General features: G+C 52.9%; 3 protein-coding genes across 3 annotated transcripts; 1 reads left to right on the forward strand and 2 right to left on the reverse strand.

Moving 5' to 3' along the window:
- Positions 1-577: 577 nt before the first annotated feature.
- Positions 578-4,683, reverse strand: ZNF319 (zinc finger protein 319). Its single transcript, XM_054048695.1, has one exon. The coding sequence runs from the start codon at positions 4,592-4,594 to the stop codon at positions 2,930-2,932; it is 1,665 nt and encodes a 554-aa protein (XP_053904670.1). The 5' UTR covers positions 4,595-4,683; the 3' UTR covers positions 578-2,929.
- Positions 4,654-9,732, reverse strand: LOC128848656 (uncharacterized). The gene is made up of 2 exons (XM_054048697.1): positions 8,537-9,732; positions 4,654-4,894 (listed from the first exon to the last, which is right to left on the reverse strand). Exons 1-2 carry the CDS (start codon positions 9,046-9,048, stop codon positions 4,654-4,656), a joined length of 753 nt encoding a protein of 250 aa, XP_053904672.1. The 5' UTR covers positions 9,049-9,732.
- A 293-nt stretch (positions 9,733-10,025) lies between these two features.
- USB1 (U6 snRNA biogenesis phosphodiesterase 1) lies at positions 10,026-17,850 on the forward strand. Its single transcript, XM_054048696.1, has 7 exons — positions 10,026-10,239; positions 11,598-11,752; positions 12,600-12,783; positions 13,398-13,451; positions 14,355-14,460; positions 15,711-15,794; positions 16,181-17,850. The coding sequence occupies exons 1-7, from the start codon at positions 10,091-10,093 to the stop codon at positions 16,283-16,285; spliced, it is 837 nt and encodes a 278-aa protein (XP_053904671.1). The 5' UTR covers positions 10,026-10,090; the 3' UTR covers positions 16,286-17,850.
- The last annotated feature ends 1,029 nt before the right edge of the window (positions 17,851-18,879 follow it).

The raw sequence follows: 18,879 nt of genomic DNA on the forward strand, positions 1-18,879 counted from the left end.
ACAGCATGAGAGTGCACCAGAGCCAGTGGGGAACGCAATGAGGTTTAGCCTGGGTTCACATCCTCAAACTGGTTACAAAAACCAGGGAGAGGTACTGAGCTGAGAACAGATCCTTCGCATCCAGAGCTAGCTAGTGCTCTGAAGCGGATGGGACAGAAACCAGAGTCGGAGGAGAGGAAGAGGAGAAACTAGCTCGTTAATAAAAGTAGTATTGCGGAGATGCAACGGGAGCCTGTATATCTGGACAATAATTTATCTCCCTACTTGTAGGTGCCACCCCACTGCTGCCTACTATACATTCAGATCCACCTCTACAGCACCCCTCTGATCTCTTGAGGAGGGTGGGGTATTTGCCACCCATAATAAATCTATTGTTTGCTGTTTAACTACAGTAGAACCTCATTAATCCACTTTTTGGTCTCTCCACAGCCAAGTTGAATACAGCAGCTGGCAGAGCATTAACAGCAAGGTCTGATACCCAATCTTGGTGGCGCAGTTTACTGCAGAACATTTACTTGTAGGTTCTGAACTATCAATGCTTCTGGCTGTCAAAACAAAACGAGGGAGGACACTGGGAGCCAGTCTTGATTTTTTAATTTGAAATGTGTTTATCATCTTATGAGCCAATTCACCAGCGCTGGTGGTTCCCAATGGATGTCCCGAAGGCATTAGTGCAAAACGTAAAATGCTCTGCAGCTGGAACAAAATGAGTCTCTATAGCCAAATGTCTTGCATGTTGAACAATTTGGTTCCTTAGTTCTCCCCTCATATCCTGAATTTCAATTTCCAAAGCGATGTCCCCTCCAACGCCACCGCTCCGACTCCCCCAACCTTACCCACTTATAAAGACAACCTGAACAAGATTAGCTTTTCTTGTTTTTGTTTCAGTTTTACTCCTATAGTTAAGAATACACTGAACTCTATATATTAACATCAAAAACCAGCTACCTAGAACTGAATCTCTCTTTTTAAAGATCCAAAATGACATCAAATTAAACTATACAGGATTTCTTTTAATGAATATTAACAAACTGCTTTTTAAAAAAAAGCAAAATGGAAAATAAACGCAGACAGAAAACTTGGTAGAAGTCGGTTCTACATCTTTGAGGCAGCGTGAAATACGAAGAGCACTGACTGAGTCACTCCTCCTCAGGTGCCAGAGGTTCATTTAAATGCCTTAAAGCTGCTCATGAGGAAAACTTGGCCCTGCTGGGACCTGTTCATTCAACTTTTCCAGCCACCTGTGGAAATAAGCTCTGGTCCTCTTTATGGTGCTGGAAGTGGACATGGAGTAGGGGATCCTTTGAGAGAAAACAAGCGTGACTTAACCTTTTACAGAGTTAATGTGGGTGTCTGTCACCCACAATGGAACTGCTTTTGTGACCCTATCCAGTTGGGCAGCATACAGGTAGTTTGACCACCACTGCTCACTAGTTACAACCAGTGTACCACCAATTCAAACACTAGCCAGCCAAGCTGGTGGCAAGGAAAGGATTTTGGGTAATGCAGCAGGCACTCCTCTGGCCTAGGAAGTGCCAAACGTTAGCTGAAGAACCCTTGGTCGTGAGACGCTAACAATATTCTGTAGACGACAGCTCTGGGGGCTGGATCAGCCCTGTCAAATGGGAAAACAGATGATGGTGATTTTTTTTTTAAAATGGTTCCTAGTTGCAATATAAAGATGCAATTCCCATGAAGGATACAGGTGGGATAAGGGACCAACAAGTGGGGTCCACAGGGACTCCCAGGAAGGAAAACATTCATCCCTGACCCTCTGCTAACCTGCCCTTTCCTGTGTAATTGGCTTCTTGGGGAGAATTAATTCTCCCCTACTCACTGTCTGATCAGAATAAAGAGGTCATGCCCCATACGATCACAATTTAATGCCACAGAATTTGAACGTGGGTTACAGGCTCCTACCTCTCAATTAGGATCCCAAATCCTCAAACTCATTTTTAAACAAACTTCTCTTTTGCTGATTTTTTTTTTTCAAGTTGTATTTTAATAGTAGTGTTTCCCCCACCCCTTAGTGTTTTACTGCTGATCCCACTCAGAGACCTCTCTCTATTTCAGCACGGAGGCCCCTGAGGCTGGGATCGTATGCCCCGTCCAAGTGCATCACTGAGTAGCACGACGAGAGAAGGGCTTGTGTTGGCTCCAGATACCGTGCAGCACCCTTGTAACCCTTCGACTGCACCAGAGCTCCTGGGGGTCAGGTGAGAGGGAAAGGAACCTTTGCAGACTTCTACAGCTAGCAACGGACTCAGTACATCTGGAGCACAGCAGTCCTGATGCTGTTCCCTTCTGCTCACTCTAGTGAGAAGTAGGTCTGGGGAGCTCCAAGGACCATTTGGTCAACCAGTGCTACTGACTCGAAACTGCCTTCAAGCAACGTAACTGTATTTGGACTAACAAGCAGGAAGGCTCCCAAACTGGAAGCCTGCTGTTTCACTGCAGAAAATGCAGCTATGCCTGGGGAGAGAGTCGTGCCTGGGTCTGGATTGTTCCTGAGCCTCTCTGAAGGCCAGGGACAGTCAGCCGGCTCTCTCAGGGAACCTCGTTACTAGGGGGTGTGTGTAAAGGGCTACAGTCCCTGGGGGCAGCTGAGCAGAGACCTGCAAACTCACATCTCTTTGAACTGCAGGTGCAGTGTGAACTACAATCCAGAAAAGGACAAGCAGGTATTTGATTTGCTTTCACTATTTCCTTCCCTTCTCCTCCACCCCCCTGGACTCTTCACATATTGTCCGTCAGATCAGTAAGACACTAATACAGGTGGAACAGAACAAAGAGGCCAGAGCACTGTCAACCAGGCCAGCAGCCCATCTCCCGCTGCCCCACCTAGGTACGGGTATCGGTCCTGTACGATCAGTGAAGGGAAGAGGGCGGTTGAGAGGTCTGCATGCACGCTGAAGCCTGCCGAGGAGGCTCACGGCAAGCAGGCCGCCACCTGGTACGCCCCCTCGGCAGTGTGCTGGACGCTGTGTTCCTGCAGCAAGCCCAAGTCCAGGAATCTCTCCCCACACCACATGCACTTGTACTGCTGCTCCCGGGCATGCACGCTGTGGTGCTTGTTGAGGTGCTCACGCTGCTTGAAGGCCTTCTCGCACGACGGGCACTTGTAAGGCTTCTCGCCCGTGTGCACGCGCCGGTGCCGCTGCAGGTCGGAGGCGTATTTGAACCGCTTCTCGCAGTCAGGGCACTTGAGGGGTTTCTCGCGCACCGGGTCGCAGCGGTGCTGCACGAACTCTGAGGAGGAGAAGAAGCGTCTCTCGCACAGCGTGCACTTGAGCGGCTTCTCAGCGCAGTGCGACAGCTGGTGCTTCTGCAGGGCCGAGGACCTCTTGTAGGATTTGTTGCACACGGTGCACTTGAAGGGCCGCTCGGCGTTCTGCACGCACTTGTGCCGCAGCAGCTCCGAGGACTGGTTGAAGCCCTTCTGACACACGTTGCACTTGAACAGGTTCTCTATGCCGTGCACGTGCTGGTGATAGACCAGGTGCGAGGGCTGCACGAAGCCCTTCTCGCACAGGTTGCACTTGAAGGGCTCCTCCACCTTGTGGGTGCGGCGGTGGCGCATGAGCGCATACTGCTGCTTGAAGCTCATCTGGCACAGGTCGCACTTGAAGGGGCGCTCCTCGCTGTGCGTGCGCTCGTGCTGCCGCAGGTCCGAGGGGCGCTTGAAGGACTTGTGGCACTCGCCGCAGCGGAAGGGGCGCTCCCCACTGGGCGTGCACTGGTGGTGCAGCAGCTCCGACGACTCCTTGAAGTGCAGCTCGCAGACACTGCACTTGAAGAGGTGCTCGCCCGAGTGGGCGTACATGTGGCGCACCAGGTGCGAGCGGTGCTTGAAGGTCTTCTCGCACACCGTGCACTTGTACGGCCGCTCCGAGCTGTGCGTCCGCTTGTGGTGCACCAGGTGCGATGACTGACTGAAGCTCTTGTCGCACAGGGTGCACTTGTAAGGTTTCTCGCCGGTGTGGATGCGCTCGTGCCGCGAGAGCTCCGACAGGTGCTTGAAGGTCTTCTGGCAAATGGAGCAGCTGTAGGGCTTCTCCAACGAGTCGAGGGCCTGGGAGTGCTCCGCCTCGGGCGGCTTGTAGGTCTTCTCGCAGATGGAGCACTTCATGGCGCTGCCGTTGTGGACGTTGTGGTGCTGGGCTAGGGAGGTCAGCAGGGAGAAGCCCATCTTGCAGACCCCACACACGAAGGGCTTCTGTTCTACCTGGATGCACTGGTGCTCAAGCAGGTCAGTAGCCTGGTGGAAGATCTTCAGACACTGAGTGCACTGGAAGGAGCGGTCGTGCCCTGGCAGACACTGGTGCTCATGTGGGTTGGACAGGTGAGTAAGGTCGTGGCCGCACACGCCGCATTTGTGGGACGGCTCTCCAGCCTGGATCGGGGGGGGCTGGTGATGCTGCGGATTGGGGTCTGGTTGGAGCAGGATGCCGTAGACAGCACAACCCAAAGGGTTCTCAGCTGTGCTCGAAGGGATCGAGTGCTCTGTGAGAGCTGCTGTCCCGGCGTGATGTTGTTGCTGTTGTGGTTGTGGTTGCTGCTGCTGTTGTTGCTGCTGCTGCCAGCTTTCTGACATGCTTGGGAAAAAGAAATGGGGTTTTAGCAGACACAGCTTCAGCTTCTCGGTCGAGGGGGTCAATTCAGAAGATACTGATTCCCAGCAGCTGGTCCTGAACTGGGGGTGGGGAATCCAGCCCACTCTCTAGGTATCAGCAGCAGGGAGTGCTTTTCATGAGATCCTGTCTCAAGTTTTTTGGATAAACTAAATGGAAACCAGAAGCAAAAGAGTGTCTTGAAGACAACAGGAGGCCCTTGTCCGTGTTGACCCAATGCACTCACATTGGGGAAGGTGAGGCACACACTCCAAGGAACAACTCTGCAAGGAAAGAAGACAGCTCACATCAGTTCCCACAGGTAAGCAAGACAACTGTGTGTTCAACCCATGGATCAGACTAAAAATAATCGATTCTACCTAGTCTATGCAAGCCACACTTACGCAAAAAAGGATGGAAACTAACTGAACCAGGAGGAACACACAGTCTGGGGGAAGTTTTACCTAGGACCAGAAGGGACCGAGTCCTGCCCTGACAGCCACACCCCCCATTAGACTGACTTTGTCCTAGTGACCAGCGGCCTTGGTTTTTGGCTCCCTGCATTTTCAATCAAGTACGGTGGCCCAGAAAGGGAAGCGTGTGTACATGTGACTGTGGCTCTTTCAGTTTAGAGAGAGTCTGGGGATTCTTCTGTCCCCATCTGGGACACAGATTGAGACTATGGAATGACCCGTCACCATCTCTTTCCTCAATACTCAGCAGAGAAGACTATATAGTCAAACTGGATTAAATTAATCCAGTTTGATTTCCCATCCCCAGGCGTTCACTTGTTCGGAGACCATTGGCTAGTGATGGTAAAAGTGGCTTGCTCGCCAAAAGACAAGTCCAACCTTTCTAATGATTTCATGTAAACCTCACTCAAGACGACATACAGCCCCTAGTCGGACTAAAAATACTGCCCTCCACAAACCCTTATAAAAACCACATCACTGCACAGGATCTGCTGAGGTTCAGCACATCTACTAAAACCAAAATGTTGTCTCACGGTTGTGCAGTCCAAGGGGGTAGATACACCCTACTGTATGCTAGGAGCCAATCAAGATTTACACTGAAATCTAGCATCACAAGCGGAGTCCACTCTGATTCAGTTAGGACTGGTTGAGTACCACAGGCTTACTTGGGGAAACAGATATCTCAGGATTTACTTCCAATTCCCAACTTTGTTAGTGTACCTGACACCACAGCTGTAGAAACGAAACAGCCTCACTGAAGAGGAGATTCAAGTGAATAAAATATCTTCTTATTTTGAGACTAGGAAGAACAAGAGGGCTCCAGGGAAACAACTACTCTGCTTATGGTGGGCCACACAACATTAACCCATTAGACTAGAGCAAAGGCCCACTTACAGACAGATCACAGTACCCAAAAGTGTTTGTAGCCATATAGGTCTCTTAGTGAACGTGGCCAGAGTACATAACGTGATTGTTTGGTTACAGAGACTGTCAAACTGCTGAAAGGAGGATCACTGGAGCCTACAAACTTGTGCATAATTTACTCATTGTCCCAATGAAAGGTATCCCATTTTCTGCCTTACAAAGAAGGCTCAGCAGGAGTTGTAATCCTCTAGATGCATAACACAGAACTAAGAAAACGTACCTCCTAGTAAGAAGACTAAACCTATTAGCCAGAAGCAGATACAAGAGGAAGATAGTGAGGTAACAGCGAGACCCAGGAGCAGGCCAATCCCCTGGCAAGAATTCCAACACCACCTCTTGGGAAGAAGGAGGGTACCGATATTCCTCCCAGGCCCTGCTCAAAAGCGCCATCTTTCAGATTAGTTTCCCGTTAACAGGTGACTTTGGATTCAGCAGAAACTGATGGTTTAGTCTCCCACTCATTGCTGCAACTGTCTCACACATCAGTGGTAAGTGGCAAAAAAACCAACCCAAAACTTCATCTAGGCCACCATGGCATTCAGCTCAGATTGAGTTGCACTATTTTGGTACTCAATAGGATGCTGCACTAACCAATTTGCCTTTACAATGTTATAGTCAATGGTGCACTATTCAGAGAAGCCACCAAACTCCTTAGGGCTGGCAGCTTCACTGCGATCTCCCTTTCCAATCCTGCATATTCTACCCTGTCCCCAGATTTAATTTAGAACTATTTACAAAGAATATCTGCAGTTACACTAGCTGGAATAAGACTATGAATAGATAATCTCATGTTTCAGGGCATAAGCCAACCACTAACTGCCCAGGAAGAAGAAGAAAAAAAACTCCCCCGGGGGCAAGTTTAATCTATAGTTGGCTGTTACACAGTCTGATAGGTAAGCGGAGACAGCACCTTGGACTATGGCCTGATGCAATATGGAAATAGCTAGGGAATACCCAGATAAAGCTGTTAGGAAATACCAACCTGGGTACATTGAGATATATATATATATATATATATATATATATATATATAAAAGTGAATGCAGATGTTCAGTCTAGCTCATCCCTTGGTGGAACACAGAAAATGATGACACTTGAAGATCTCTCAAGCTGGAGAAGAGGATGGCAAGGTAGCCATCTGAAACATAATTTGATCCACCTTCTGCTTATCATTTCTCTTGCCTTTTTGTTATGAACCTATTTGTGTTCTGATCAGGACCTCTCCATTTCAGGCCCAGGTTCACTTCCCGTTCCACCTCCAAGTCACAATCACAGCACCAAATTCAACGAAATAAAACATCACAAAGATAACTCCCGAGTGCAGGCCAGCAGCAGAGGCTACATGCAAGGGAGACGGGCTCAGATTCCAACTCAAGTAGATTCACAGCAGCAAAGGGCATAGAGGAAATCGGAGCACGGGCCTGCGCCTTAATTAAATGGTCTGTTCCCACAGGTTTACTCCAGCACAAGTGTTCCTCTGAATTTCCTGGCGTTTGTTGCCTGCAGTGTACCCTTAAGGTTAATGTGCTTGTTAAACACGTTTAATAATTCCCCATTAGAAGATACAGCTAGATCTTGAGACGAAACCAAGCACCCTCAGCTGCCACCTGTTCCTCAAGACATCTTTTACCTTTTCGCTGTATGATCTAGTAAGCTACCCCACACTCAGTCACACCCGAGTCCTCTATTTGGCTCTCGCCCTGGTGGGATCAAAGGAAAGCCAGTGCTGAGTAGAACAAACTACACCGTTATGTTATGGAGAACTCACAGGATAGTTACAAATATGTAAAGAGAAGCAGGAAACGCTACAAATACCCCACTGAAAGTCCTCTTTGTAATGAGCCTATAAACATGACAGGAAATAAAGCCTCCCCCTCAGTCCAGTTTATATTACACCCCCTGTTCAACCAGACCTTAAGGTGAGACATCCAAACCACGAAGTTTAACTTGCAGATCAAAAAAAAAAAAGTGGTGTTTAGTTAACTTAGAAGTAAAAACCCCCCCTCTCCTTCCAGCCCGTGTCCTACGTGTGAAGCTGGGGACATTTCCAGCTGGGAAGAACAAAAATGCAGGGGAAAGCGAAGGGAGAGACAGGAGACAAAACTGGGAGTAGAGCTGGGGAAGAGGGAAGAAATAAACAAAACACCCAGTTCAATAACTGGACTGTGTCTCGGGGAGGAACAGCTCCCGGGGTGGGAGGAGGAGGAGGAGGAGAGGCCGGGCTCCCCCGGGGCTAGGGGCCGTAGGACGGACCTGAGGAAGCGGGACACGGAACGAGGGTGGGGAGGGCCGGGGGCACCCCAGGATTTGGGACACGGCCCCCGGGAGAGGGGAGTGGCGGGGATCCCCCAGCGATAGCGGAGGGATCGGGCCGGGGGAAGCCCCCCGGAGACGCGGGGGACACAGCGGGCTACGGGAAGCCCCCCTGGGCCGGGGACCCTCCAGCACTGGGGGCGGGGAGCCCCCGGCAGTGGGGGCGGGGAGAGGCGCTGCCCGGCCCGGCCGCGGCGCTCCCGGCTCCCCTCTCACCTGCAGGCCGGGCCCGGCGGGGGTGGGGCGGCCTCTGTCAGCCCGGCTCGGTCCCGGGGAACGCGGCCTGCGGGCTCCTCCCGATCCCCGAGCTGGCGTAGCGGGCGGGGCCGGCGGCGCAACCCGGAGCACGGGGGCCGAGGCGGGGCGGCGGCGGAGGACGAGGCGGGGCCAGGCGGGCAGCCGGCGGCTCGGCGCTGGGGGGTCCCGCTGCCGGGTGGGGCCCGCTCGGCTCTGGGCGGCGGCTGCGAGCCCCGGGATGGAGGGAGTCGGAGGAGGCGGGGCCGAGGGAGCGACCGGGAGTGGGGCTGCCCCCTGCCGGAGCGCGGCGGGAACTGCGCTCCCACACTGCCCCCTGCCGGAGCGCGGCGGGAACTGGTGCGGGCTGCTCTACCCTGGGCCCCAAGGGGCGGAGAGAGGGGGGCTGCCCCGGACAGGCTGGGGGTGGGGGGCTGCGGCAGGCCTGCCCCTGACTGGGGTCGGTTGCCCCACGTGGACCGGGCAGGGGCCATTTGTGGAAGTCTTGCCCGTGACAAAGACCCCCTGACTCTGATTTCGTGGACCTAGAGGTGTCTGCAGGGATCTCAGCCCCATTCCATCGGTCTGAGGCGGCCCCTCCCCGCACCCCGTGCCAGAGGCTGGCCACGGATTTCTTGTAAAGATCACAGGTTACTCATGATCCACCCCACTCCGCTCCCCGCTCCCTACTTGCCCAGGTCTGGCTTTGGGCCCAATGATCCTCAGCCTGGATTGCTTGGTCCCCGCACCAGTTCGGGGCTGCAGGGGGGATGGTGTCAGCTGGGCGGCCACTGCCACGGGTGAGGTGCCTCCAGCTCTGCTAAGATGCCCTCTGGGTACAAGGGAAAAAGCCTCCTGTGAGCTTCCTGTGACCAGGAAAGTGCCCAAGGCACAGCAGCCCGGGATGAAGGGGTGGATTAGACCGGGGCTGGGGGTGGATTAGAATAAAAGTTAATTTTCCTTCACTCGCTACGAAAGGAGGCAGGGAGGACCTGGACGTCCCTTGGGCACGGGCACGGCTCACCCCCTGGGTGAATGCTTCCCCGCCCGCCTGAGCCCAGGCCCAAACCCCTTCACCACCTCGGCCCGCTGAAAGCTCCTGTCTACACACCCGGGACCCAGATGCCTTCTCTACCCGCTCCAGCATGTGAACAACACCGCTGCAGGCAGCCCGCCTCCTGCCACCTATGGCGTGCACCCCCAGCCCTCCCTGCCCTCCGACCACCCCGCCGGCTCCCTGGCCATGTCAGCATCTCGCCAGTCCGGAGCCCTCCCGGCTTCCCACACCCTCTGCGGACTTGCTCCGCTTTCCTGCTCTCCCAGGCGCCTCCTCCCCTGCCGCACCCCCCTGCCCCCGGCTCCCCATCCCGCGCCCCGGCTCTGCCCCGGGACTGGCCAAGCTGCAGCCTCCCGGAGCTGGAACAGCGCGGCCGGGGCCCCGAGAGCCGGGGGACGCTACACGCTGCGGCACGGAGGCGCCGCGGGAGGAAGGGAGGCGGCCGCGGGCGGAGCGGAGGCGATCCGGTGCCGGCCCCCATGAGCGGGGCGGGGCTGGTGGGCTACAGCAGCAGCTCCGAGGATGAAGCCGGCGGCTCCCCGGGAGCTGCGGGGGGAAGAGAGGAGGGGGCGGGAGGCTGCTCGCGGGGGGAGCCGGTGGCCCCCGGAGCCGGCCCCGCCCAGACCAGGTGGGTTTGGTGCCGGGGGACTGCCCGGGGGGGGCCCGGTGCGTGCGGCAGCGGGACGGGCACAGCGCCGAGCGTTTCCTCGCTTGGTTTGTCTCCTAGGGTTTGCTTCGAACTGAAGTTTCGAGGTGAGAGGAAAAGAGGGATGGAGTGGGGCTGCCCCAGGCCTGACCTGCAGGGTCCTCTGGGCCCCACACAGCTCTGCCCATGGCCCCCTCAGCCCAGACCTTCTGGGGTTACTCCTTGAGACCCCACTAAGGCTTGTCTACACGGGGTCAGAGCCCAAAATAGCGGATGTTTAATAGCCCAGGCCAGGCCTCCTGAAATCAGGAAGTGCTGCATGTCTGGACAGAGCACTGGCAGATCTAGGGGCTTGTCTACATGGGCAACTATTGTGAAATAAACTAGATTGTGAATTTTAAAGCACAATAGCTATTATCTCCCCCTGCGGACACAATTATTCTGCACTACGAGCACCTTTGTCCCGTTTAGTTTAACCCACTTTGGAAGATCTGCTAGCTCCCCTCAGTCTTGACCTGCAGTACCTCCTACTCTAGGCCTGGATCCCTTAGCCAAACACACCCTACCCCTGACCTGTAATGCCCCTTGCTGTTTTAGTTCTGGATCTCTGCTAGGTGGCCTGCTGGTTGTGCTGAATTGTGTAGTGGCTTTTCAGTGTGGGTGAGTAGTTTTGACAGGTTTGGAGCAGCCGAATGTTCCGTGACTGGAAGATGTAGGACTGACCGCAGGGCCGGGTGTGTGTCACTTTCCAGTTTGTCAGTGGCAGCCAAAGTTTGGTCGTCCCTGCGTGATGTTGCATTTGGTAACTGAAGTGTTCTCCCTCATTTAAGTGTTTGAAATACAGCATCATGAAAGTGTCTTCAGGAAAAGAGTGAGTGCAAAGCCTCTGTTAGGGGAAGAAATAGGAATTGGTCATGGGGGTATATTACCTCTTCCCTTTCCTTTTCCAGGCCTGCAACCGGGCTGTGTGGGATTATCTGTCCTCTGCAAAACCACAAATATTATTAGCAATGGGTAGAGCAAGAGGATCCCTGTTGGGCTTCTGAATGCAGTCAGGGCTTTAGGTTTCATAAGGGGAGGATGGGTTAAAACTGATTGCACAGGACAGGGCCAGCCACAGGAACCTAGGGCTAACAGATGGAGACCCTTGCGTTGAGAGGGGGAACTCTGTATAGAAGCTCTCCTTGCTGGCTGACTTTGGAGGAGTCTAGAACACGTCTGTGCAAATGAGGAAGGATGAGCCGGTGTCTGTGGTGCACCTAGCCGAAGACACTTGCCTCTCTCTAGGGTTGGGCCATGCCTGTTAATTTCCTTTTCTCCTCCCCCCATCACTCCTGCAGCATGCCGATTCCTCGCCTCCCTGTGCCGGACAGCGTCTTAAACATGTTCAGAGACCAGGAAGAGGAGGTCACGGATGACAGCACCAAGCATGGCGGACGAGTGCGCAACTTCCCCCATGAGCGGGGCAACTGGGCGACGTACGTCTACCTGCCCTGTAGGTAACTTCAGGCCTGTCCCCTCTGTTTCCCCAGTATGGGGACAATGAGGGCTGAAGAAGTGAGAGCACTGGAGAGAGGAGCTCTCGGTACCAGTGTGGGGCTGGTGTGGGCAAGAACAGATGAGGGACAGAGACCCCTGGGAGTGGAGCCCTCCATGTCCCCAACGTGGGAGCAGTGCAGGCAGGAGCAGGGTGTGTGGACCCACATGTGTCGCTCATGGAGCAAATCTTGTGAACATCTGTCTCTGCAAACTGACGACGAGCCCAGTCCCTAGTGAGAGCCTTCGCTCCCATTCCCCGTGATGGGCTTGGACATCTCTCTCCAATGCCAGCTGCTTTCCAGCAGTATGGTCCGTAAATGCACTGGCCTGTTAGACGGGTCTGGCACACCCTGACGTTCTGGCCATTCAAACAGAGCGGGTAAGAGAGACGCCTCCATTAGACCAAAGGAGTCAAAAGGGAAACGTGTGTGTATGTAGTCAAGTTCCCATTTGATGTGTATTCTCCCGGCTCTGCGGCTTAGCAGTAACTTCTAATTGATGCCTTGGTTGGTGCTGGTTACCTTTGTAAAATAAGGAGGCAGAACAGCAGACTGGGAATCGGGACTCCCAGGTTTTATTCCCAAGTCTGTGCCTTATTTCCTCGTGGGGAATAAGGATAATAATGGTCCCCATTTTCACAGGGCCGGTGTGAGGCTTCCTTAGCGTGTGTAACAGGTATTGGAATCCAGGGGTTGCCCCTGCTTTCTAGCTCATCATCGGGCCGACGGATCAGCCCCTTCGCGCGGAGGCAGGTGCTGTGGGGGAGGGTCAGGCTCTAATCCTGCTGCTCTTTGCCCTGGCAGGTGACATCCAGGAGGAACTGCTGGAGCTGCGGGAGCTCCTCATTTCCCACGCCCGCAGGTACGCGGTGTCGCTCACTGCCATGGAGGAATTCCACATCAGCCTCTCCCAGAGCGTGGTGCTGCGCTACCACTGGATAAACCCCTTGGTCCAGTCCCTCAAAGAACGCGTAGCCTCCTTCTACAGGTAGGAGCAGCACAACCCTGGAGGCGCACTCCCCACGTGTCCCACTCTCCTCGGGTCACTCCAGCCGTTCCTAATCTCCCAGCCTGGTCTGACTCTGGGACTTCTAGCGATTCCCCTTGACGGCTGTGGAGCCCGGTTAATCCCGTGTCTGCTCTCGAGACCGCTACGCAGGGAAATCAATGGGCGTTTTTCCTTGGACTTGAATGGGTGCAGAATCTGGCACCAGATTAGTCTGGCGAGCAGGCCAGTGGCCCAGGAGGCTCCGGGTTCAGGAGCAGTGACCGTGTTGTATTGTCTTGTAAATGTCTTACCCAAGGTCTCTCCTGAGTTCAGTGCTCACAGCTGGCTTGGCGACTCCGCAGGCACAGCCTCATGCTATTTTGATGGCTAGGCTCGGGACGTGCACAGCAGAGTGGAACCTAAGGGAGGTAAGGACTGATCCGAGCCCCAGGAAAGTTCAGTTTGGACCGATTCACCCTTGATAGAAACAGGCCTTTGCCCATGCGCTTGGCCAGCAAGAGGACGGCCCTGCTGCAGCAGCTTCATGGTGGGGCACTTCGCGTCTCCTCCTTTGTTTCTTGCCTTAGTTGAATTTGCTTCTTTCCCCATTTCAGGTTCTTCTGTACGGCCAGCCAGGTCAAGGTGTATACCAACCAGCACAAAACCAGGTGGGTGACTAGCATAGCAGCATGCTCTTTTGGAGAGCACTGGGGAGTAGGGGAAAGTTGGCACTAGGAGGGGTGGATGGGGAGTGGTTCGTGCTGTGCGCAGACCCCTTGATCGATGTCAAGCAGCTTGGTGGCTTTGTGATATCATCTCCATTTGTCCCAAAATCCTGCTGCGGTCGGTTTTCATAGCCGTCCTCCCAGTCCCCCCATAGCTTCCAGGCATGGTCCTGGATGGGTAGATTTTGATCTTGGGCTGCAACTGCTGGCAGCCCGAAATATATGGATAAATCCAGTTATCTGACTGGGCCAGTTCATGGCATCTCATTGAGCTGATACCTTTCCCTGATGGTTTCACCTTGCACGGCAGAACCTCAGCTTTCATTCAAAAAAATCATTTAAGCCGCTAGCCCTTTTAGCTGCAAAGGTGACTTCAGTGTAACCAATGCAGTGACGTCTGCCTGAGTCTGCAGACAGCCTGTAACAATAGCCCTGACGGAAGTAAGAGTTGTCCCAGTCATCTCTGTTGCGTGTTAACGCTGAAGCCTAACAACGCTGATTTAAAATGTTGAGATTGTTAACTGTTTCATTGCTGAACAAAGCACATGGAAAAGGAGGACAGTCAAACTAGGAAAAGTTGCTGACTCCACTGTGGGTGCTGGCTTGTGTTGGTGTCATGAGCGGATGGAACTTAGATAGCAGATGGAGTTTAGGAGAGTTCCACTACTTTTTTCCCCTCAGTCTGACATATGACCCTGGGAAGGGATGGGGACTTGGTTGCCCTTAGCAAGCTGCCCAAATTTATAGGGGACTCCGATATAGGGTATGAACACTGCTTTTCGTGTGTGACAAAAGTTTGCTCGGAGGATCTTCCTGCACTCCATCTTTCTCCCTGTCTGCGCGCAGGACCTTTGTGGGCTTGGAGGTCTCGTGTGGGCATTCTCAGTTGCTGGAGCTGGTCTCTGAGGTAGATAAAGTTATGGAGGAGTTCGATCTCCCAACGTTCTACAAGGTAATGGTTTGTCTCTTGTCCTCTCCCTCTTCTCTGCCTGTCCAAACCCTCCAAGGGAGGCCAGAGCTCTTAGCTGCTCCCCTGACTTTAATATGGAGGCAGTGGGAACAAGTTCATAAGGGGCTTGAACTTCAGATGCAGTGAATAAAAGAGAGTGGGAAAACATATCACAGTGTGAACTCGCCTCCTGCCTCTGACCTCGCTCCACTTTTGCCACTGCCAAGGGGGAGCCTGGTTTGTCTGCTCCCATGTCACTCATTTATCCTGCTTTCCCATTGGTGGCCATGCTGGTCATTATTACTGCCTGCAATAGCATCAAGTGCTCAAGGCCCCGTGTGGGGCATTTCCTGGCAGTCAGTGGCTGACAGGATCAAGGGCTTGAGGTCACTCACTGACAGTAATGCCTGGAGGTCGGTATTGTGGGGCTAACACAAGCCTTTCACGTCAAGATCACATCCTGCCCGGGACTGTAGTGATTTATAATCGTTACCGTCCAATGGCCCGTCTGTGAAATGTATTTCCTGGGTCTGAGCCCCGTTCCTAGGTCACAGGGGGACATGTCACAGAAACCACCACCACCAAAACTGGCACCTTGTTGGCAGGAGAACGGCCTAGGGTTGTATGGGCCATGGAGAGTCCCACCCCAGTCGTCATTAAGGCACATTGGCGGGGCACTGTGAGGAAGCTGGCACTGATGCTGTCCGTTCTGTGGACACTCTCCTGAGCTGCCAGTCCAGCATCTTTCACTGCCTAAATTCACTTACAGGGTGTGGGGGTTTTATTAAATAAACCCTGATCTCTGAGTCTATGGGCTGAGTTGTGTGCTTGCTTCTGGCTCAGAGGTGTCAAACAACTTCTCAGATCTGTATCTGTGTAGGAGGTGTTTCTCCACACGTTATGAATACATCTTGCAAAGCTGAGAGACGCTAGGCGGGGAAAGGCAGCCTTTGCTATTGATACCGGAGGCAGGCAGACTGGGAGCCAGGATTCATGGTATCTAATTCCCCCCCCCCCCCCCCCCCCCCCGCCCCTGACACGGACTCGCATTGGGTCCCTATCTGTAAAGTAGAGATGATGATGCTTACCTATTTCACGGTGGGTTGTGGGACTTCACAGATGTAAAGCGCTCTGAGATCCTGGGTGATGGGACCCTGCAGGGCCGCGTTACACCAGCTCTCTGATTTCGCAGCCATCTTGCACTGAGCTGTTGTTCCTTTGCTCTGTCTGAGCGTGTGTATCTCTCTGTACAGAACCCGTCATTCCATATCAGCCTGGCCTGGTGTGCTGGGGACCTGACTGACCAGCTGGAAGGGCAGTGCCTGCAGGAGCTTCAGGTAACTCCCCAGGCAGCTGTCTCCCGAGATGAGGGTGGGGGGGGGGGAATGCAAGTAACACACCAGCCAGGTGTCTCCGGGGACGAGGAGGGATTCAGGTAACTTCCCAGCCACATATCTTCAGCTGGGAGCCTTCAGGTGGCTGAATTGTAAACCTTAGAGAGATGAGGGAAGAGAGCCTTTTAGGGGGGAGTTTCAGTTTAATTCCGCTTCTCTAAGGTGGTTTCCTTACGAGCTGTCTGGGAAGCCCTCAGCCCTCCAGCTGCTACCTCTTCATAAGGAGAGCCGTGGTCTGTGTGCTGTGAGTGACTGACTTGATCCGCAGGCAGCCTCCTGCGCTCACACACAGTGACGCTTCCCTTACGGGCCCTGGGGGTGTTTTCCAGGAGATTGTGGATGGGTTTGAGGACTCTGCATTCCTGCTGCGATTCCAGTGGGATCAGATCCGCTGCAGATCTGGGAACAAGTTCTTCTCCTTCCCCTTGAGGTAGGAGACCGGAAGCCACCCACTCCAGCTGCCCTGAGGCCTCTGCTAACTGTTGGACAGTTTGGAGTTTCACATGCATGCGGAGTTGCTGTTCTCAGCTCATCAGCCTAAGGAGGTTTGTAGCCTCAAGCCAGGTTGCTTTTGTTTGAAGCCGCTGGCCCTAGATGTGTGTATATGTGAGGCTGTTAGGTTATTGTGCTGTGTAGACTGCCATCTACACAGGCAGTTCTAGGCTACCTGTGGTTGCCAGATGTGCTGATGTTTTAAGCCATAGTCGCCTGCTAGTGCGGAGGCGAGGGAGGTTGCTAAGGGAAGTGTGTCACACAGCTGGAAATTGCCCTGCATTGCTAAGGGGATCTAGAGCATAGTTACTGTCCTGAGCTCTGAGTCCTTAGCTATTAACAGCAAGATCCAGGTGTGCAGAGTTAGGTCCTTCTCTATTAGGACAGAGCATCTCTCTGCCTACAGCTGACTGGGGACAAGTCCCCTTATAAGGCTCCTCCTCCCTGATGCCTTTATTGCCACACTGGAGAAATTGAGATCAAACCCTCAGTCCAAGTCCTGGTGGGATTAAATCTGGCAAAGAGGGGGAAGGCCCTTGTCTTTCAGTGCTAAGCACCTAACTCCAGTTTGGGACTAGTGGAAAGTGTTCCGTTTAAACTGATCCACAGAGAGATTTGGGGGGGGGGGGGGAGCAGCAGGGCACTGATTTTCAGAGAATTTTAAAAGGTACGGGGCAGGTTTTTATTTTAAATAGGAAGCTTGTCATACTGCCAAATGCCCAAAAGAGGGCAGTGTTGGTTTTCCCAAGTGAACTGGCTAGCAATAAGGGTATTTGGCAGCCCTCTGATCATACCCAAGTCCAGAATTACCCGCTGTTGTTTAGCTTAATTTGGGCAAGCCAAGAACATCGGTCCCCAGGGAGGGGCACACCTTGCACCAGGACTAACTCCACTTTCAAATGAATCAAGCTAACTGGATCCTGTAATGACCGCCCTGCACTTCCGCTCCTGAAGCGATCCTGTGCAGACTGTACTTTCCTGCCCTTGACAGGTGCTTTGGCCTCTCGGACATTCTGGACAGGGCAGGCAAGTTATGTCCATCATTTCATAGTTGTCTGCCAGAAGAACCTGAGGCTTTTGTTTAGTATCAAACCCTGGTTTCTAGTTGCCATAAAGTTGTTTTCCTGGTATATTCCGGACATGTAGGGCCTGATTCTCGGAAGTCCTTAGCACCTGCAGCTCCCATTGACTTCAAAGGAAATTGTGAATATTGAGCACTTCTGAGAATCAGCCCCTCAGTGGCCCTTCTCTCCATTGAGATAGCAGGGAGGTGGTATCACTGGCCAGCGTGGCTTTGAGAGAGACCAGTGTCGCAGGGGATTCATTGCCATTTAAAATCTTGCTAAGAAGTCCTTTATGTTTATCAACTTCTTACCTGGAACATTTGATTTAAAAAATTCTTAATGGACTCCCTGAGTGGGTTTGTAGGGGCCAGAAGATGAAATTCACTGTTTAAAATTTTGTATTAAATATATATATAAATAAAACCTCCTATTTCTGCCTCTGGTCCCTGTGTCTGTGTTTTCATACAGACCGAAGTCTAATTGTTCTAGCATGCATTCATTTTCTTCCAAGCCAGTAACCTGACTGTCTTGAGAGCTCAGTTCTGTCAAAGATCACTTCAGTCTATGCAGCCTTGCACTGAGTTACTTCTGTGTGGTCCATGGAGTTTAAGGGTAAGATCTTGGGATCAATGGAAATTTTGATTCTAGTGGGGCCAGGATTTCACCCCACGCGTGCAGTTATACCCGCTACCTTTAGCAGGAAACACTTCAACTCTCTTTCCTCCCTAAAATAATCCAGGTATCAAGATCTTCCAGCTGTTCCCAAACAGAGATCACGCTCTGTCACTCTTCATGATTATCAGGAACACTGCCCCACCACTCCCCCCATGCATAATGTAGTCATCATTTTTAAAAGCCTTGGTGAAATGAGCTCTTTATTCCACCCTGTGATGGTGTGTTAGCATGGTCGTGCCAGATGGGATGTGGTGGCATCGACCTGTGCTCACACCGTGGCTCTCTGCCCACGTGGCTGTGGCTTGCCCAGTGATGCACAACTTCATTGCTGGTGCTGTATGATTGGTGTTGGGAACAGTTCCCCTGAGGGGGGCAGCACCCAACTGTTGGGGGGAAATACATTGCACATCTGTATGGCCTGCCATTGGAGGATCTCAATGTGCTTTACAAACAACAATAATATAAAACAAACCCCCCTCTCCACTCTCATGGGTGAGTATCCTTAGCCACAATCCTACACATGGGGAAACTGAGGCTGGAGGAAGTCACTTGCCCAATGTCTCCCAGTGAGTCAGTTGCAGAGCCGGGAATTCTGTCCAGATCATGTCCCCCCTCTCCTGGGTTTTAACTTCATGGCTTCTCCCCGCTCCCACCCCCATCAATTTGGCTTCTTTGTAACCCGTTAGCCACAGGGGCTAAAATTCTCTCTGTCTCATTTGCAAAGTGTCTTAGACACTTAGCAGCCCAAGACCCACTGACTTTCAGGGAGATGGCAGTTCGGCAACATACCCCTATCG

Source organism: Malaclemys terrapin, chromosome 14 (genome assembly GCF_027887155.1).
Source record: "Malaclemys terrapin pileata isolate rMalTer1 chromosome 14, rMalTer1.hap1, whole genome shotgun sequence".
Lineage (NCBI taxonomy): Eukaryota > Metazoa > Chordata > Testudines > Emydidae > Malaclemys > Malaclemys terrapin.

Excerpts from the sequence above, each read along its gene's own strand:
- LOC128848656 (XM_054048697.1), bottom strand. The coding sequence starts at position 9,048 with ATGGCCCCTGCCCGGTCCACGTGGGGCAACCGACCCCAGTCAGGGGCA. Across the intron at positions 4,895-8,536 it reads CCGCCGGGCCCGGCCTGCAG|AGTTGTTCCTTGGAGTGTGT; the intron begins GTGAGAGGGGAG and ends CTTTCCTTGCAG.
- ZNF319 (XM_054048695.1), bottom strand. The coding sequence starts at position 4,594 with ATGTCAGAAAGCTGGCAGCAGCAGCAACAACAGCAGCAGCAACCACAA.
- USB1 (XM_054048696.1), top strand. The coding sequence starts at position 10,091 with ATGAGCGGGGCGGGGCTGGTGGGCTACAGCAGCAGCTCCGAGGATGAA. Across the intron at positions 13,452-14,354 it reads ACCAACCAGCACAAAACCAG|GACCTTTGTGGGCTTGGAGG; the intron begins GTGGGTGACTAG and ends GTCTGCGCGCAG. Across the intron at positions 15,795-16,180 it reads AGTGCCTGCAGGAGCTTCAG|GAGATTGTGGATGGGTTTGA; the intron begins GTAACTCCCCAG and ends GGTGTTTTCCAG.